The following is a 21,001-nucleotide window of genomic DNA, read 5'->3' on the forward strand; positions in this document are numbered from 1 at the left end:
TTTATGAGGTTTCAGCCGTCTTACAGATATTGATATAGATCCCGAAAAATAAACTTATTTTCTTTCCAACAGCATGAAGCCATAATGTTTTATGAAAATGACTTTGTCAATTATTTCATATGCTCGATGACTGAATTTTAATATGTTAATAAGACCATTTTGAATATTTGTAGCGAAGATGCCTAAGGAAGCTTGTTACAGCTGTTTTGTAGGGAATTTAATTTGGATGTTTTCAGACCGACCAGAAATTTGTAATGTCGTTGACTATACTCTTGTTTGTATCTCATGTTTTTCTTTTAATAGGTCTCATGTATTTTGTCTTTTAGAGACATATTTTACGATGCTACGAGAGCATTTGTATTTTGTGTGTTTACACATTTTTTCCAGGTGGATGATGTACGTTATGTTCCAGGGAACATACGTGTATTTTACTGAATATTAGTGTTGATATTTCAGTTATGTATAGAAACATTTTGTAAGTGCCTATGGTTGCAGGCCGTTCCACGTTTCTAGTCTTGCCTCGCAGGTGTCGATGGCATATTTTGTGTGTAAGTACGTGTAGTATTACACATTTTCCCACCAATAGTTTTGGTCAATTCATGGCATAATGACCATTTATTTTCAGGAATGTTTGGACTAGCGAGTCAACTTCCTTGATTCAGACCTCTGAGAAACTTGGATCAACACCGTATAGTTTTCAACGCTGCATTAATAAGTTCTCTTGCAGATAATACCCATATGTTCTGGTAACCCTACAATGTTTACGTTTTTGGAAGTGTACAACGACCATTATTCTAGGCCTAAGCTAATAATAACTTTGTTTCAGAATGAAACCATTTGTTGTATTGAGCATTATCGAACTAAAGTCTCGACGAGCAGATGGCATTTGATCTTATGGCGTGCCGAATTTTCTTCATACATGTCAACGAAATCACGATCTTTTCTTTGATATGCAGAATCATGCTTATTTCTTGGAATTAATATAAATGTCAATTTTGACACTTAAGTTCATTTTTTTTATTTTTGAAAAACGATTTTTCGTTCTTTTCTGCCAAACAACACGAGGCACAGTTAAAAAAAAAAAAAAAAAAAAAAAAAAGGGACATACAGGTGAAAATCTTATTTTGTTTATATATTGTCAGTTTATCATGTGTTTATATTTCCATTCATTTTACTTTTTCAATGATTTTCATATTTTTCAAATATATTATAGCGATATCGAAACTTTAATAACAATTCTAATATTTTAGTACCTTTAACATGTTTTGCTATTTGCTTATTCATTCACATTTTGATATTTTAAATACAGATATCAGTATATTTACTATTTTTATTGAGATATTTGATAATTCTTTAAGTCGATGTTTTCATGAATAGTTATTGAGTGTGTATCTTTATTTCATATTACGCAAAATAAAGTGATCGAAACGGAACACTTAAACATTTCACGAAAAGAATTTATTAGTGTTGCAAAAAAAAAAAAAAAAAACATTTAAATAGCCCTATAACGTATTTACTTCATATTACATCAAATAAAGTGATCGAAACGGAACACTTAGACATTTTACGAAAAGTATTTGCGTGTTAAAAAAAAAAAAAAAAAAATAGCCCTATAAACGCTTTCTGCGAACTTAAAAAAAAAAAAAAAAAAAAAAAAGGTTATCATACAGGTGTTGTAACCGTACTTCGTTTCTCACACCAGTGTTTAAAAAAAAAAAAAAAATCCCCTTCTCCCCTCATCAACTCATCGTTGGAGAACCATGGAGGAATGGAGGATACTCACACAGGAAGACAGCATGGTTTCAACATGTGAAGAAACGGAAGATAAGGACACTCAACTGCACCAATTGTTCAAGAGGATCTTATTACTTTATGGAACGTTTGGATTGGACATTGCTCATGCAGGAACCTCATCATGTTGTAGTGAGTGGACTAGTTATTTAACTATTTTAAATAGCCCTTTTTCAGGTGAAAAACCATTCATCGTCTATGCACGTAAGTCTCACACCATATGACAGTGTTGCCAACTAACTTATTTTAAATTTTCAGGTGAAAAACCTAATTTTATTCATACTTCGTCAGACGGCCAAGGGTTCTCAACCTGTCTACGTGTGCACTTGACAGGTTGTTCCACTTTCGGACACCAATCTATAACCGCCACCAGGTTATAGAAGTATTTTTTTGTGGACGCCCTGTATATTTCGTGAAGACAGTGATTATTATTTTCGATTTGTACTTTATTCTGCAACGCATATAAGTTCTTTCTTTGGTGGGAATTACTTCTTTCCCACACAATTGGACAAAGAAGTCTTTCATCGTTTTTTCATATATATATTTAAAACGTTGTTTTCGCTGAGAACATTTCAGTTAGTGACTAACCATTTCAGTGTTTCTCCCTGACTCATTATATGCATAGTATATATTCTATAGTTAATGGGAACTGAATTAAGTGTCTTCTTTAATCGCTTATGGAAACATTATAATAGAGTGGAGAAATACGGACTGACCAGATGTTTCAGTAACCAAAGTGGCACCAACTGTGTTGTTTCGTAGCCCGTTATCTGTACTTTCTCACGCCAGTGTTATCGCCGTGTCTAGTGCATTATAGGCAGTTGACTAAAATTAACAGAAATTGTTTTCTATATTCTGTTGGTATGTGCATACAGGTGAGTAACTGAGTAATTTTTGAAATGAACTGCCAACACTTTCTGTTGACCATTGCAATCCGTAGCTTGAGCTTGAAGGCTCAGGGAGTTTGACTACAGGTCTGGAAGATGCAACCACGCATCTCGCGTTGAACTTCAAACATAAGTTGTGTTAAGGGGCACAAGCTATTTAGCCGGTGAAGGACGATTTCTTACGGCTAGCCCCAATCAGTGAAATCCCAGGTCCGCAGACCTTGTGCGTTTCAAACGTTATATACGCGCCCTCCAATATCAGAATTCAACTGTGAAGACCTTCTTTTCGTTTATTTACTCAAGATTTACTTTTACGCTGCAGGACTGTTCAGCGTAACAACTGGGTTCATCGTGGGACGATCCAGACAACTTTTCCCCAGTGCGAATCCCCCAAGTGTGTTCATGGTGTGAGCAAAGTATTTCTAGTGATACCTGAATTATAATCATATATATATAGAAAGGGCTATATTTCCCGAATAGGGCAAAACGTAATTTCAGCGACAAAATTTATTAGTGTCCAGTGTTGTATTCATTTCTCTTCGTTATTTTTTTTTCAAAATAGTGTTCTAATAAATAAGTATAGTGTCAATTAATCCAGTGTGTTTTCGTTGTGTGTATGAGTGATGTCTGTGTGCGTTATGGTCTGGATGACCGTCTGATCGTCCGTGAGGTTTTCGAGACGAGACACCCGAACCTCTCGGCGCCTAATGCTCATCTCATTATTGAGACCGACGAGCTTTTTGGGAAACAGTTTGTAATCTTCTTTGGAGAGGTCTTCGTCGTCCTGTCCAGGTAAGTTAAAGTATCAGGAGTATACTTATTGGTAATACCACGAGCCAAGGACAGCGAACAGAACCACGCCGGTTACAAATAAATGGACCACGAACTTGAGATTGGTTACAGATAAATGGCCGCCCGAACAGTGACATGAACACTCAATCGATTACAAATAAATGGACGCCCGAACAGCGACTTGAACTCCAGGCGGTTACAGTGTTTGTATTATCTTATATTAATATTTATAACTCAGTCATACATACATTTACCAGCAAGAAACATAAATCGAGCAGAGCAGAGCAGAGATTTCTTGGAGGTTTTTGTGGTTGATTTAAGTACCGGGCTTGGGCCCTTGCCTTCCATTTGTGTTGTTGACTGTCGTTTGTTTTGCGTGCGTATTTGTTGTGAGAGAGGACGCAACTGTCGCGCTCCTCTTTTGCTGTTCCTATGTCAGTTTAGTGGTTGTGCGTTTTAGGGGTGCGGCATCTTGTAAGTTCGTCTTCTTGGGTTGGCCGTTCCTATGGTGGCTATGTGTTGGTGTGGCGAGGCTCTGATTGTCCTCCAGAAGTTGGCTGATCTGTGGATTCTGTAGTCATGTAGAAATGGGAGTTCCAAATCTTCATGTATTTGCTCGAGGCGAGTGTCTCTCGAGTGTCCAGTGATAGCCCTGGCTACTCTGTTCTGGATGACTTGTAGTTGGCTGAGGTGCGTTTTTGCTGCGTGTTGCCATGCAGGGTGGGCATACATCAGGATGGGACGAATGCTCATCTGATATATATGGCGTTTGGTTTTCAGGGTGAGGGATGGGGAGAGGAGTAGCGGTAGCAAGGCTTGATGGCGTTGACTGGCTTTCTTGGCGATGGAATGTATGTGGTGAGCAAATGTAAGTTTCCTGTCCAGTATTATTCCGAGGTATTTGGCATCATCTCGGTTCTGGAGGGGTGTTCCAGCCATGGTGATCCTGACGTGAACCCTTCTTCTGTTTCTTGTGAAGTTTACTACTGAGGTCTTCTGTTCGCTGACTTTGATCTTCCACTCTTCAGACCATCGGTGGAGAAGTTCGGCGTGTCGTCTGAGGTATAGTTCAGCGTATCTGATGTTTCCATGGCTGGCAAAGATTGCCGTGTCGTCTGCGAATGTTGCTACCGCTGTGTTGGGGGTTGTGGGAATGTCCGCCGTGTACATGGCGTAGAGGGTTGGGGATAGGCAGGATCCTTGGGGGACTCCTGCTAGGATAGGTCTGGAGGGTGTTAGATGTCCTGCATGGGCAACACGAAAGGTTCTTCCTTGAAGAAAGGATTTGATGATTCTCAGAAGGTAGTGCGGAGTGCCCTGGAGCATCATCTTGTGAAAGAGGCCTTCGTGCCACACCTTGTCGAATGCTTTTTCTATGTCGAGAAAAAGCCCCAAGGTGTGGCCTCCCTCGTTGAATCTGTCACATATCTTCTCTACCACCCGTACCAGCTGCTGATCCGCGCAGTGTCCTTTCCTGAAGCCGAACTGGTGGTCCGGGATGATGTCATGATCTTCTATGAATTGCTGAAGTCTGCTCTGCAGTACTCTTTCAAACACCTTGCTGGTATGCGAGAGCAGGCTGATAGGGCGGTAGTTGGCCGGGTTTGATCTTTTCTTTCCTGGTTTGGCCAGCATTATGACTTTTGCTTCTTTCCAGGCTTCTGGGTAGTGTCCGGTTCTCATAATGGCGTTGCACAACTTACAGAGTAGGACCAGGGCCTTTCTCGGGAGGTGCTTCAGTGCTTGCGGCGTCACTCGGTCTTGACCTGGAGCCCGGTGTGCATTGATCCTCTTGATGATTGCTTGTATCTCCCGCGGTGTTGTGAGGGCTTCTGGAGGAGGTGGGTCTTCTATTCGGGAGAGGTGGTAGGATCTATGTACTGCTGCAGTGGTGGTTGCTGGCGTGTTGGTAGCGTTGATCTGGAAGGTGGTTTCCAGGGTCTGGGCGAAAAGTTCTGCCTGTTCTTCCGGTTCGTGTATTGTTCCTTGTGGAGTTTGAAGTGTGAGTGTTCTGGAGTTTGCTTCTGGTCTTGTGATGTTTTTCACTAACTTCCAGAATTGCCTGCTGGGTGCATCTAGCTCCTGGAGGTGGAGGTTCCAGTTTCTGATTTTGATTCGAAGGAGCCTTTTCCTGACTCTGGATACTAGGTGGTTCCAAAGTGTTTTGAACTGGGGAATTCTGGTACGTTGCCACTGCTTCCGGGCCCAACGCTTCAAGTGGATCAAGGCTGAGGTGCGTCGTTCTTCTGGAGTGGTCTGGTGTGATGGATAAATCGAGGAAAGGGTAATGCAACAATAACAATAATAACGAAATGCAATGTGTGCAAGAAACTAGAAAATAAGTGAAAAGAAGGCTAAAACCATGAGGGAAAAATACAAAGAACAAGAGATTCTGATAACACATAAATAATATAAAATATATATATTGGTATATTTGAATCAGCACAATCACAGTGTATCACCAGAACCCAACATTGTTTCCGATTAAATCTTGCCCTCTAACGAAGAAAATTACCAACCATCGATGCACTTCAGTTTGCAGAGCTTCCGTTGAGAGGCACAAATCATACAGTATTACCAATGGGAAGCTCGTTAGCTAGGGAAGGTTTAGGTAAAGTGAAGTAGGTGTCGGTTTTTTGTTTTCCTTTTTAAGACATTGTACTTTTAAACTCAGTTTTAGTTGCATTGAAGTAATGTGTATTGTAGCAAAAATAAATTATTGTTAAGGTACTGTAGTCTAAATAATATATTAATGTTAGCCAGGGGTAAAAATGCAAGGGGACGCCGTCCCTTCACTTCCAGAAAATATCTGTAGCTTCCCCCCACTTTCTAAAAATTACATTGGGCAAAGATATGCAAGGAGGACGGTGTGATGTTATGCGTTCCCCTACCTTTTCAGGTCCACTTTTACCCTTGTTGTTAATAACATGTACTTCAATCGATTGCGTTTTTACTTGTACTTTTCCGTAGCTTATAGAGTACTATGACTTTAACTTGAAATTGATCACAAATCTAGATGTACTTTCTCTCTCTCTCCCTCTCTCTCTCTCTCTCTCTCTCTCTCTCTCTCTCTCTCTCTCTATATATATATATATATATATATATATATATATATATATATCATATATTTGTACAAATTAATTATTGCTACTTACTTTTTTATATTGGAAGCAGTGTGTCCCAGAGAAATCGACCAATGTTGCGAATCTGAAGGTAAGAAACAAAATATTTTAAATCGTTTTGTTATAAACTATTTATATTAATAGAATTCAAATTAAATTGGTTTATTTAATTGTATACTAAAAATATAAGTATATGATAATACTTCTAAGGACTTGGGCATATGGGTTGTGAACATGCCTTCTGTATGGTATCCGGGTTCGATTCCCAGTGAGAGCTCATGTTCAGATTCCACGTTAAGCTGCAGATCCACATCTCATATAGCCTCGGTGCTGATTAGGAAGCGAAATTCCAAACAGCCCACCAACTATAACTGGTAGTAGAATTGAACAGTATTTTGTGTTCTTCTTATGCACAGGGTGTTTCAAAAAGAATAACCTGATTTTAAAAATCCATATGTATTGATAAAACATACTACAAAAGTGGGATATATTGCAAAATACGTACAAAATCCTCAAGTTTCAGCTATGCTATTACAAATGCTTTGTGTGTCCTCAAGCAGCAACACTCCGCTCAAACGTTTAGCTTATTCTTTCCACCATTTTATTAGAAGTATGAGGCCAACCTGGACTCTGACCTTTCCACAAACATCCTGTCTCTTCAAATTGGCGATGCGAACGACAAATATTTTTGGGTGCAGGCGTATTAATGCCAAAACGCCGACGGAAAGCATGTTGGACCGAAATCACTGACTCAGTCTTTGCAAACTCCAGCGCACAATACGCTTTCTGTTAAGCGGACATACATCATCTTACTTTCGACTGACTGCAGAGAAGACGCTTTGACTGACATCTAACGGCGATCTTCTGAAACTCTTGGCCACGCCCATTGCAACAACACTCGGCACGTCCCATGTTTCGTAATTATTTCCATCCAAAATCATTTCAATTTTTTTGAAACACGATGTATTTATTTATTCTTAATTCTATATGTAATCAGTTAAATATATCACATGGATGTATATTGCATTAATTAATATAACACAATTTACTAAAATAGTATTAATTTTTAGACCAAAAGATGATGTGTATTAAAATAACCTAACCCATAAACCTTTTCTAACGATATTATGCAAAAATACTTCTAAAGATGTTGTGATATCTAAATAATTAGCAACATTTCTCTTAAATTATTGCATTTTCTAACATTTATAGTTTACGATGAGTTATTACAGTTTAAATTCGTATTTACGTATGGCATTATTAACATTTACGTAGAAAATACAAGTACAATTTTAAAGAATCAAGAATATGTTCTTGAGAGTGCACTCTATGATAGCACAATACAGTTACGTAGTAAAAATTGTCGAGTATGTCATATAACATTACTGTGTGGTAGTAAACCAAGAGCATTTTGCATAAAATTTGTTTCCGACATGAGAGTTAAATATTTAATACAAAATATAAAGTAAAAACAGTGTACCGCAAAAAAAGTGTTTTACTTCTTTAAGAGATACCGAAACTAGGGAGACCTTATTAACATGCACTGGCGCAAGTTCAGAGGGGATAAGGGGGACATGTCCACCTCATTCTTGGAACTGGGGGAACTGTCTCTCCAATAATTCGATTTGAAATGCATTTTTTGGGGAGAAATGTGATGATTTATGTCCGACTGCCATTTCATGTACTGCACATAGGCTGATATGTAATATACAAGCGGTTCCCCTCAGAAATTAGATTTATCTACCATATGAGACTCATGTTCCCACTCCCCCAGAATAGGCCTCAAATCTACCCACCTAACAATGTCGAAGACAACTTTGCTCCTCAGATCCTCCACAGCATTATTTTTCAAATTCATAAATATTTTGATCTTTAAAAAAAATATGGGAATGGTCTTACTCATCCACCTCTACCAATGTTGAAGAGAAATTTGCGCCGCTGTTAACATGGGCACTTAACCTTGATGGGCATGAATCTGCTACAGTAGGCGGTTGCACAGCAGTGATGACACTGGATACCCGATCACTGGGCACTTGGGTCGAAACTATTCTCAGCTCACCCAGGTTTGGGTCTCATTTCTTAGGTACGATCTGACCCGAAAACCCAGCGACCCAGACAGACCCATGACCCGGAAACCAATTCTAACATCAGCTCTACATTATCTTGTACAGGGCGGCCCCCTTACCCCTGAAAATAAGTAACATAAATCACTAAACGTACTTAAATAACTACACGGAAAGAACTAAATGATATGAATAGCAGCGCTTTCGAGAAGTTTTATTGAGAGAGGAAACATCAAGTGTCCAAATGATCAGTCAGTCAACAATCACTCTTATGACAAATGATAACACAGTGCCTCCGGTTTCTATGCGACATTTTGCGGATCATTGCAGGTGTAACTTGAGTGAAAGTTTTTTTTTTTTTTTTTTTTTTTAGAACTTCTGTCAGTTCCTCTGTGCCGTATCGTAACGGTTTGGTGCAACGATGCCCTTTATGAACCCCCATAGCGCATTATCACAGTTGGTGAGATCTGAGCTTCGTGTTGGCCAGGCAAGTGGTGCGTGCAAATCTGGTCTACCGCGACCAATCCAACGCCCAGAAAAGACTTCCGTAAGATATTCGCGTACGGCGAGGACATAATGGGCAGGTGCCCCATCATACTGAAACCTACTAATGTGTAACGGAAACACTTACATTAGTATTTATAAATGGGTAACGGGATTTCGTTGCCACCCTGTAGCTATATTTCTGTGCAATGTTTAGATGCATAGAGAGAAGACAACGAAGGAGGAAGAATATTATCGGTTTAATGAGAATAGAAAGACAGAGAAGATAATTAGATTACAAAAGCCTCATATTATTCTTCATGTGTATGCGAATGTTTTGTTGTTCCCGGGTCACCCCAGGCTACAGGTTTGTTCAATTCACAGGGTAAGATCTATGACGGTGCCAGCTTTTAATTTCTTGAGAGAACAAACCGTGTGGCAGAGAAACTTTTAGGGGGACCTTTATTTCTTTTAAACCGAAAAGGATAGCTTTATTGTACTTAATCTAGATTAGAATATGAATATAGTGATCACGACTACTCGTCAAACCTGGGCTATACACGAATCATAGAGCTGCTTCCCTTCACGTGCAATTCATCGGAAGAATTCGGTACAATTCGTGCAGCTGCCTTCCGAACGCACACTTGAGAAACAGTGAAACAGAAGAAGTGCACCAACAACGTTGCCAAATTTAAAGAACATGGTGAACGAACGGAAAAGCAATAGAAAGCACTTAAAGAACAATAACACAAACACTATTATTCGAATTAAAGGGCATCGATAATAATGGCAGAAATAGAAAATAACGACAGCAACCTGGGAACACTGTACCTTCAGAAGATGATCTCTATAAAACGTGAGAGACAGTACTGTCAAAACTTCATGGATGGGGGTTGACAACCGGGACACATCCTTGCTTCCTATTGGATGATGAAATTGATAAATCTAGGTCAGACTTCACGATTCCTTGCGGTTACTTTAGTAGAGTCGACAGTGACTCAGTTATAATAGCGACCGGAGTGGGGGTACACGCTCTTGTCCTTCTCTTGCATCGTCGCTAATCAGATCGTCTCTCTCCAGGTTACCGGATCTAGTAAGTCATGGATTACGACTCTCACTGCTTCCAGGTTACAGATCACCCTTCTTATCATTGGTGTACAGACTATCACTGAAGCTCAACCCTCCATAAAATGAAATGAAATGAAATCTTTCAAGTTTTATGTCCCCCTCCCCCACGGTTATGCCAACTAGGCTAAAGGAGACGGTGATGACAAAAATGAATGAAAAAGTGGAATGAAGAAAGCGGGAGGAAACAGGAAAACTTCAAGAAAACCCACGTACACGCTGTTTGTCCATCACCCTTCATAAAATATATGCCATTTCCCAACCCATTAACTTGCCTCCAAGAGTCTATATTACAATACTATGCCAGTACTCGGACCAGTGATTCTGTATATTATTGTAAACAATGTTTCAGAGTACATTTTTGTTTCTGAAGACTTTAGAATTGGCTCAGAAGTCTTCCTGAGAGTCATAATTGTCTCACTTACGGTTATTCACACATAGCATGCCGTTGCCATGCACTGGTCCACAAAGTTTTAACTTAGAGTCTGACACTGAAAATCCATAGGATTGTCTTTCTTAATACACACATGACGTGACATGCCTGTGTTGTTTCCAAGCCGTGCCCCAACAGACTGCTAGCTGCCTTGAAGAGAAACCAGTCCGGTCGTGGCTCATCGGCCGCGATCCTTCGGTTTTCTTCGGAGCACACGAAGCGACACGAAGTTGACCAGAACCAAGGGAAAGAGTGTAGAAAGCAATAGCGGCACAACATGGTATGCACGAATTCTGGCGGCCGTGGCACGGACGTCGCATATCAAGGAAATGGCATGGAATGGCACACTACATATGAATTAACCTGTAAATATCTATTGTGCCGCAAATGGAATGTAAGAGGTTCATTTAGCTGCAATTAGACGTTAGTTTTGGATTTACAGAAAAAGAACAAAAGAAAAATCCACAAAAACACTCTCATTAATCCAATTATAGGAAGTCTTATAGGACAACTATGGCAACTGTCAACATATATGAGAGCAAGAAACGATAAGAGATATTGAGAAGCGATTCTTTTTGGAAGCGATTCATTGTCACAAGGAAAGGTTCCATCTTCTTAGTTAAGTCTTATTCAAACCGATACTGGTAGTATATTGTTGAAAAATTTAACTTTTTTTAAAGCGTTTTGCCCTTCTGAACCCTTGGTGTTAACGCAGATATCTGAAACAAATCTGAAAAATACTAACAAGCAACGTACAGAACAAGGCACGATCAGATCCGACTCAAACTTCGCCCAGAGAACATATAATAGAAAAGAAGAAAAATGCCAAATTAGAGCTGCCCCCATCCAGAAACACCGGAGATATGCTCCGCAACATAACGCACCACGCGACAATATGATATAAGGTAAACGTCGCAAGATACCCGTTTATGTTGGAAACGGAAAGGATGGGCAGCACCAGGATATCAAGATATTTGATATGCTATAACAGTGACTTGGCGGCCATCTTGAAAGCCGCCATCTTGGATATAGCGTAAGGTATTAAAATGAGAAGCGGGGTGTATGATATATCAATGTAAGGTAAAATGCAAAAGGAAAACCAATGATGTAACCGCGAAAAACATATGTATGATGGTATGGACGAGACGAAGTGTAGAAGACTCGGGCAAAACAAACGTGTATTCGAAGGGCAGAATAATAGGGCAAGAGTCCACGATAAATGGTACGCGACAAGTAACTGCAACAGTGTCTGTGCATGGAAGTGCATCCGCCTTGACAGATTATGCCTTCCGAGGATATTGGGATTCCGTTTGGAACAGTGAAAACTACAATCACTCCCGCGATACCCGCGATACGATCACTCGTTTGGAGACTACATAATCTACAAAGAACTACCTCTTATGAAACAGCAATTCGGCACCTCACTCCGGAGTGTAGGACATATCGTCTTGGATTGGTGATCAAAAGCGCGACCTACCTGTGATTGAAGCCCACTCCTGGACACCGTTTTGTACGTTTCTTGTTGAATTTTCTTGTTGTTTCCTGTGAACAAGAGACATTTCGGCCCACGTTTGCTTAAGCAACACTATCTGAAACAAAGTGCGTACGGATGGGAAAGGCCAGCCCTGTTCTAGCTTACATTTCTTTACGAACGTAACTTTTCCTTTGCACGGTTTGCTACACTGTTTAACGACGGCCCCAAACAGTCACAATATCAGAGAAAGGCACCAATATCCTCGGAAGGCATAATCTGTCAAGGCAGATGCACTTCCATGCACAGACACTGTTGAAGTTACTTGTGGCGTACCATTTATCGTGGACTCTTGCCCTATTATTCTGTCCTTCGAATACACGTTTGTTTTGCCCTAATCTTCTACACTTCGTCTCGTCCATACCATCATACATATGTTTTTCGCGGTTACATCATTGGTTTTCCTTTTGCATTTTACCTTACATTGATATATCATACACCCCGCTTCTCATTTTAATACCTTACGCTATATCCAAGATGGCGGCTTTCAAGATGGCCGCCAAGTCACTGTTATAGCATATCAAATATCTTGATATCCTGGTGCTGCCCATCTTGCGATGCTTACCTTATATCATATTGTCGCGTGGTGCGTTATGTTGCGGAGCATATCTCCGGTGTTTCTGGATGGGGACAGCTCCAATTTGGCATTTTATCTTCTTTTCTATTATGTGTTCTCTGGGCGAAGTTTGAGTCGGATCTGATCGTGCCTTGTTCTGTACATTGCTTATAAGGGAGGAACTGAATATGTGTGCGAAATTTCAATTTTCTAGGTGCAAAAATAAGCCCACCAAAAATAATAAATATAGGCCCAACATTTTTTTGTTATGACGTAATCACCCCTATGTCTCGACGTGGAAAGACATGAATTCATACGTAACATGTTTTACAATGCCCATAGACTTAAAAAAAAACGAAATAAAAAACTTCATTAGTACTTTTTTTAATAGAAGATATAGGTCTAATTTAAAAGGTTAAAAAAATCAGCTACTATTACAGAAACAAAAGAGTTCAAAATTATGTCAAAATAAACAGAGTTTGCTCTGGATAGAGTCTTGGTTCTTGATTATTTAGTTCCTGTTTTATTATTTCTTAGTCCTACAGCTAGAAAATTAGTGGGAAACACAATACTTATATTTTTACACAAATATGTTTTTTCTTTCTTTTTTTTTCAGGTGCTACCACCCCCTGTCCGCCTGACACATGCTGTCCATTGAAAGGTAAACTATTATAACAATTTCCTATTTAAATTTTAAATTTGTGTTAAATTCAGGAAGACATAAGAAAAAGAGGAGTCTTCGTTCGAGATCGTCTTCTCCAGGAAAAAGTAAAAGTTCTTATACAGCAAAATGTGGCTGTAACGAACGCCAGTGTCACGAAATGATCAGCAATGTGAAAGCGTTTTCTTTTACTCTCTCTTTAGAACCCATCTTGTTTTCCTTATTTAGTGTGCGTGAAAATACTGTGCAAGGCAAGTCAAAACGATAGACCTGATTGCAGAAGAGCTCCTTCGTGGATAAGCGGTTAGCGTACCCGCTTTGGGTGTGAGAGACCCGGATTTGATTCCCGGCGGAAGCTCATATGGTTCGGATTCCACATTAATCTTTACGTCCCGTCTGATATAGCCTCGCTGCGCCTGAAAGGAACGTTAAACTCAAAATCAACTCAACTCAACGGATTTCAGAAAGTTATTAGGTGAAATCAAATACACATATGCTACAAAACGTAAACTGTCAAAGTTTTCTTCAAGTATAGAACAAGTGTTCTCTGCGAGCACCTGACGTAATACGGCACAGGCCAAGCCGATAGTGCATATTCTGCCAAACAGAAAGATTTCTCCTCTTTAGTCAGCCCAGTTCTGTTTAACCGCTCACTGCTGACTCCTAGCGGTAGACAATGGAAACACTGCTGGAAACTAAACTTTGAAAGCGGACCGCGGTGGCTCAGTGGTAGAGCGTTCACCTCTGATGCTTGGCGACCCGGGCTCAAACCCTGCTCCCGCCAAGTTAAATTTGTGGTGGACAAACATCGTGTGCGTGGGTTTTCTCGGGGTTCTCCCGTTTCCTCCCACTTTCTTCATTCCACCATTTCGTTCATCTCTCATCATCACCGTTTCCTTTAACGTAACCGGCACAACCATGGGGCGTAAAACTCAAAAATTTTATTTAAACTTTGAAAGCCTTTCGAAGGCCATATTTTACAATAATGTACGTTTATTAAATTTTGCAGAATAAATATCTGAAAGCGAGTCCGTCATTTTGATTTACCCTGCATTTCATTTTAACGAATTTTGAACGCATTAAAATTTCCGTCTTTCTTCCTATTTAGCATTATTATTTTTGAAACACAATTAAAATATACTCTGTTTATTATAATACAAATACCGGTACATTGTTTTATAGCATTTTTCTTACTATTCTTAATTTTCTTCGAATTTTTATAAAATTCCTTCGTTCGTTTGACCGACTGTCCTATAATCGACATGATATCTCTTAAACCAAAAGAATTTTTTTTGAATTCTCGTTTTTCCAATAAGCAGCTAGAGAACTTATCTCGGCTGAGTACGTTAACGAAATCAATTCGTTAATATCTTCTTAGTTAATGACTTTAACGTGTTTGAAATCTTTGATACTCCCTAGATTCTATGTAACACATACAGCAGCAAACCATTGTTGGTTGTCTTTGATTTAAAAAAAAAAAAAAGTATGAAGTTTTTGCTATACCAAAAGCATATTAGGCTACACTTTCGTGTGGTTTTTACTGTATTTACTACATTTTATTGTTAACGTGATATGGTAGCCATTTTTCATACATGCACTGAAAAAAAGGTTTGGTCATATTGATGGTTGCAACCAGGGACGTTTGCAGGGGTGGGTCCTGGGGGTCCGGACCCTCCTCCCCCCGAAATTTCGACTTTGTGTAAATTTAGCCTAATTTTAGGGGTAATTTTAAGAATTTTAATATAAAATACCTTCATATTGAGTTTGGACCCCCCGAAATAAATTCCTGCGTACGCTACTGGTTGCAACAGTAGCCAAATATGCATTTGGTACTCCTGACCAAATATTTAAGATTTGGTTGGGAATACCAAAATATTTGGTTAAAATAATCTACGTTTGGTTCTTGGAACCAAATAGTTTTGTTGTAAAACCTGCATTTAGTGATTTCAACCAAATGTCCTATACTAAACTTCATTTACAAAAATATTTGGTAGCAATTACTAAATCTTTGGTTACAGGTACTAAACTGAAAATAATACGATGGTTATCGTAAAAGGTATGGGAACTATTTCCTAACGAATATATAACAAAGAAAGAAATTCTTAAATATGCAAATGGAAAGTTAGAACTCTACATATGTAAATATTACGTGCAGGTTGGATGAAAATACGTACCCCCATAATAGGAACAATTATTGTTACTTTTTTTTTTTTTTTTTTTTGAAATTTACGGCCGCTAGAAATAACCAATACACATAACCTAACAGTAAAGTAATATGCACGAAAAAGTAAGGTTACCTGGAAACGGGTCGATTGGCTGCATTAATTCCCATCTTCTCAATAGAGCTATGTTGACTACATTTTCCGCAACCAAACAGATATTCACATTCCTTATGGATCTTAGTTATTTTGTTCCTTCGGATTCTTCTACGCATACAATACAATGTCACGTTTCGGAACTACCCGCTAGTCCAGCAGCCACTTGCTTTTCGTGATTACCCAGAAGTCAAGCAGATACACGTGACCTTGCAACTAAATATTTTGGTAAGGAAAACCAAATAACTTAAGATTTGTTTGGCACAACAAAATTAATCAACCAAATGTTTTGACCAAAAAATATACTGTTAATGACCAAATTTGGGTTAAACGTATGACAGATCCAAATAGACGTATTTTGTCTCTTGTCATTCGTTTATCCGAACAGCAATGTAATTGAAGAAGAAGAAAAAGAAACAGTGAGGGTATTGGCGGAAAATGATATTGGTGGAGATACGGTGACAGAAATTCTGCATTCAGTTGGAGATGCTTCAAAATTATTAGTTGCAGTTCAAAGCTCATAAATATCAGTGAAAATAAAGATGTCAAAGATATAAAAAAATCATATAACAACTAGTCCGGCACAGGAATATATTTGTAATACTAAAGTGAAAAGTGACAAGTATATAGAAGAAATGCGCACTAATCCAAACGTTCGGTGCCATAACCATAAATTTATTTAAAATGTTTACGGCAAGGGCATAATAAACTCATACATATTAAAAGGAAAAGTTCACTGATATAAGGGTTATACAAGTATAGTTGTCTGTATTTACTTTTTTTTTTTTAACATATACGTATAAGTAATGTAATAAATTGACTTGTTACTGTCAATGCATCTTTGTATTCTGTACTGCACAAGGTCACGGATGAAACAACAGGTAATTATGATTAAGCACAATTGTATTGGGGACGACCGGTAGTCATTAATATGATTAAGTATTATCTGTCTTCTCAAATCGTTGCAATATGGTACTACACTACGGTTTAGAGACATGACACGTTTCTCTTAAAAACGTGGGTGGAGGTCGCTAACCAAATACCGAATTTACCTATGATTTCCATACCGTACAGCAAGAATCATCCATCTTCGGAACATTCGTACAAAACTCAGCTTCGCACCACCCTTGACCTAATCAAAAACTAAACAAATAAAGTGACAAAAGGCACTGACCAAACAAATTTGGTATTCCTGACGAAATCATTATTTTCAGTGTGTAAGTGATCGGTTGAGTAAGGTAGCAATGTAAAAGCAACCGAAGAGCCTTATTCTACTAAATCAGCTTTGTGTATCTTCCAATGCAGGTAGCGATTCCCCATGGGGACACTCAGTCAAAAAAAAAAGCCTAAAAGCTCTATCAGCCATCCTTATTCACACCAGGCAAATGCCGCGACGTTACCTAATATATAGGTTCCAGACCGCTTCCTTCGTTCTCTTTCTTTGGATAGTGTGATCGCCGAGGGACGTCATCCCTCATACGTGACGGGGTAACATGGCCATAGATGCCGAAAGCCCAGAAATCTAAATCCTAATCCTAATCCTAGTGTCGGTCTAAGATGGCCATGGATGTCGGAAGCCCAGAAAAGTCATTCCTAATCCTAAACCTAGTGACGGTCTAACATGGCCATAGATGTCGGAAGCACAGAAATCTAATTTCTAGTCCTAATCCTAGTGACTGTCTAACATGGTCATAGATGCCGTAAGCTCAGAAATCTAATTCCCAATCCTAATCCTAGTGACGGTCTAACATGGCCATAGATATAGGAAGCCCAGAAAACTAATTCCTAATCCTAATCCTAGTGACGGTCTAACATGGCCATAGTTGCCGTAAGCTCTGAAATCTAATTTCTAATCCTAATCCTAGTGACGGTCTAACATGCTCACAGATTTCGGAAGCCCAGAACACTAATTCCTAATACTAATCCTAGTGACGGTCTAACATGGTCATAGATGCCGTAAGCTCAGAAATCTAATTTCTAATCCTAATCCTATTGACGGTCTAACATGGCCATAGATGTCGGAAGCCTAGAAATCTAATTACTAATCCTAATCCTAGTGTCGGTCTAAGATGGCCATGGATGTCGAAAGCCCAGAAAACTAATTCCTAATCCTAATCCTAGTGACGGTCTAACATGGCCATAGTTGCCGTAAGCTCAGAAATCTAATTTCTAATCCTAATCCTAGTGATGGTCTAATATGGTCATAGATGTCGGAAGCCCAGAAAACTAGTTCCTAATACTAATCCTAGTGACGGTCTAACATGGTCATAGATGCTGTAAGCTCAGAAATGTAATTCCTAATTCTAATCCTAGTGACGGTCTAACATGGTCATAGATGCCGTAAGCTCAGAAATCTAATTTCTAATCCTAATCTTAGTGACGATCTAACATGCTCATAAATGTCGGAAGCCCAGAAAACTAATTCCTAATGCTAATCCTAGTGACGGTCTAACATGGTCATAGATGCCGTAAGCTCAGAAATCTAATTTCTAATCCTAATCCTAGTGACGGTCTAACATGGCCTTAGATGTCGGAAACCCAGAAAACTAGTTCCTAATCCTAATCCTAGTGACGGTCTAACATGGTCATAGATGCCGTAAGCTCAGAAATCTAATTCCTAATCCTAATCCTAGTGACGGTCTAGCATGGCCTTAGATGTCGGAAATCCAGAAAACTAGTTCCTAATCCTAATCCTAGTGACGGTCTAACATGGCCATAGATGCCGTAAGCTTAGAAATCTAATTCCTAATCCTAATCCTAGTGACGGTCTAACATGCTCATAGATGTCGGAAGCCCAGAAAACTAATTCCTAATACTAATCCTAGTGACGGTCTAACATGGTCATAGATGCCGTAAGCTCAGAAGTCTAATTTCTAATCCTAATCCTAGTGACGGTCTAACATGGCCATAGATGTAGGATTTTTTTTTTCAAAATTCTTAATTTAACTCTATTAATCATTAATCATAATCAGTGGCGGATTGGGATGCACTGATTCTCAGAAATGAAGATGAATGCTTATCTCTCAGTGTATTTCTAATACAATATCATCAACAGAACCATATTTTTCTTTGCAGTCGTCAGATTAGGAATCATATGGCGGACTGGATAAAACGTTTCAGACAATCGTGTCGGGCCAGCAGTCCATAGTTTGCCCATCACTGTCTTCTGTTTTTTTTCTTTCATTTGAAACAAATATTTGTACAGTCAGGGACAGAAATTCTTTCCATTTGATGAAATTAGTTTTATAAATAAGTTCAGAATGAAAGGACAATTTGAGTATAGTTTTCAGTAAATTAAAAAGAATGTAATTTTCTCTACGTTCCAGACATACAATCGTTATTTCCAAATAAAATTTGAGCAAACTGAAAAAAAAAAACTTTTGTCGCTAATTGTACGTTCAGTGAGTGAATAAATACTGAGCGATTACTCTTCATGCTGCTCTCTAAATTCATGTTAACGTAATTGAGATCCTGCAGGAATACAACAGCAGGTAAGTTCTTGAGAATTGACTTGCTTCAATAGGAGAAAATTTCACTGTAACACACTAATATCAAAGGCTCCGAAAGTTTCGTTATATTGTTATTTTACTGTATATGAAAGTCTGTATACTTCTGACATGATATGCATGTACTGGGTTATGAAACTCAGTTATTTTATTCTGACGTGCACCATGTGGTAGATGAATTAACTACCTAACTCTATGGCCTATGGAACCCGGAGATTCAATGCCGCGTTCACAAAACCTCTCCACTGACTTCTATCCTTAGCTAACTGCATCCAGTTTCTACTTTGTATTCCAGTCTCTCCGAGACCCATCTTAATATTGTTCTCCCATCTGCGCCTATGTCTTCCTAATGGTCGTTTTCCGATTGGTCTTCCAGTTAAGACTTTGAAAGCGTTTCTACTTTCTTCCATTCTAACTACATGACCTGCCCATCTAAGCCTCCTAGACTTGATGACCCTAACAATGTTGGGTAAACCGTATAAATTATGTAGTTCATCGTTATGAAGTTTCCGCCATTCCCCATTCCCGTTCCTCTTGGGTCCGAATATTCGTCTCAGGATCTTGTTCTCAAATATTTTCAGTCTATGTTCTTCCCTCTGAGTAAGCGACTATGTTTCGCAACCATACAGAACAACAGGTATGATTATCGTTTTGTAGGACGAGTGTGTTATACCGAATCTTGTTTATGAACGTTGAAAACATACCAAACTTCAGAAGTTCCATCTATCAGATGAAATCTCGGTATCTTAAAGTTCGGTTGACAATGTCTTCCATGCAGCAATCAAGCATACAAAAATCCCGAGGCATCTGTAGTAGATATTTTGGACATACTTTCTGGAAAATCATATGTTATTCTAATTTAATAAACTTACAATTTCAAATGCTGTGTAGGTAGTCATCAGAAAACGTAGGTGCATACTCGTACGTTACATCTTCTTTCGTGATTTTACCAAACGGAATATATTTTTCAGTACAAATAATTAAATTCTGTTTACGAAACAAATAAATTATGGACAGAAGTGTTGACAAAGCTACATTTAAGGTAGTTTTGGAAAATAATGAGACTAATTTTATTTGTGACAGTTAGACAAACCGGTAGGCGGAATCAGGGTCGTCATTTAGGGGGGCAGGGAGAGGCATTTGCCCCCTTTGAGTTTGAGATTTATATAGATTTTATCAATAGAATAGTAGTAAGTCAGTGAGAAACGCGAAATTTTACTTATATCAAGGGGTCTTGACCCCCCTCAAAGCCAAATCTGAAATGACGCTACTGGGCGGAATTTGGATGTGACAGCTGGTGGATATATTAGGTGAAGGATCGATTTCTTGTCAATTAGTTCCAAGTTTCTACAGAAGCAGACCACTTGCGAAATGAGAACTGTTTGATTGCCATATATCAGTGTAAATACAGGGAAGAGACGGTTTGGGTACAAAACCTCGCGGCCAGAACCTCGCGGCGACAATCTCGCGGACCAAAACCTCGCCTGGCCAAAACCTCGCCTCCCAATTTTTTTTTTTTTTTTTTTTTTTTTTTTTTTTTTCATTCGCTCAGCCGCGTTACTGTCAGCCGGTGCCTTGAGCATTCAAAACCGGCGAAGTATCATCATTGCGAATGATTTCTCTTTTGGGTTTATTTATTTCATAATTTGAAGAAGGAAAGGGAAGGGGAAAAGGACGTGAAACCTAAACAAGGGATTGGACAAAAAAAAAAAAAAAAGATGAAACGAACAAAAAAC

General features: G+C 38.9%; 1 protein-coding gene across 1 annotated transcript in view; it reads left to right on the forward strand.

Annotated features, from left to right (window-relative positions):
• Window positions 1-21,001, forward strand: part of LOC145682709 (uncharacterized) — a 149,901-nt gene that overhangs the window by 14,442 nt on the left and 114,458 nt on the right. Inside the window, exons 3-4 of the mRNA XM_081754097.1 lie at window positions 6,642-6,683; window positions 13,400-13,444. Coding sequence (XP_081610223.1) covers window positions 6,642-6,683; window positions 13,400-13,444 — 87 coding nt within the window. The remainder of the gene's footprint in view (window positions 1-6,641; window positions 6,684-13,399; window positions 13,445-21,001) is intronic.

This window comes from Thermobia domestica, chromosome 4, assembly GCF_964235325.1.
Source record: "Thermobia domestica chromosome 4, izTheDome1.hap1.1, whole genome shotgun sequence".
Lineage (NCBI taxonomy): Eukaryota > Metazoa > Arthropoda > Insecta > Zygentoma > Lepismatidae > Thermobia > Thermobia domestica.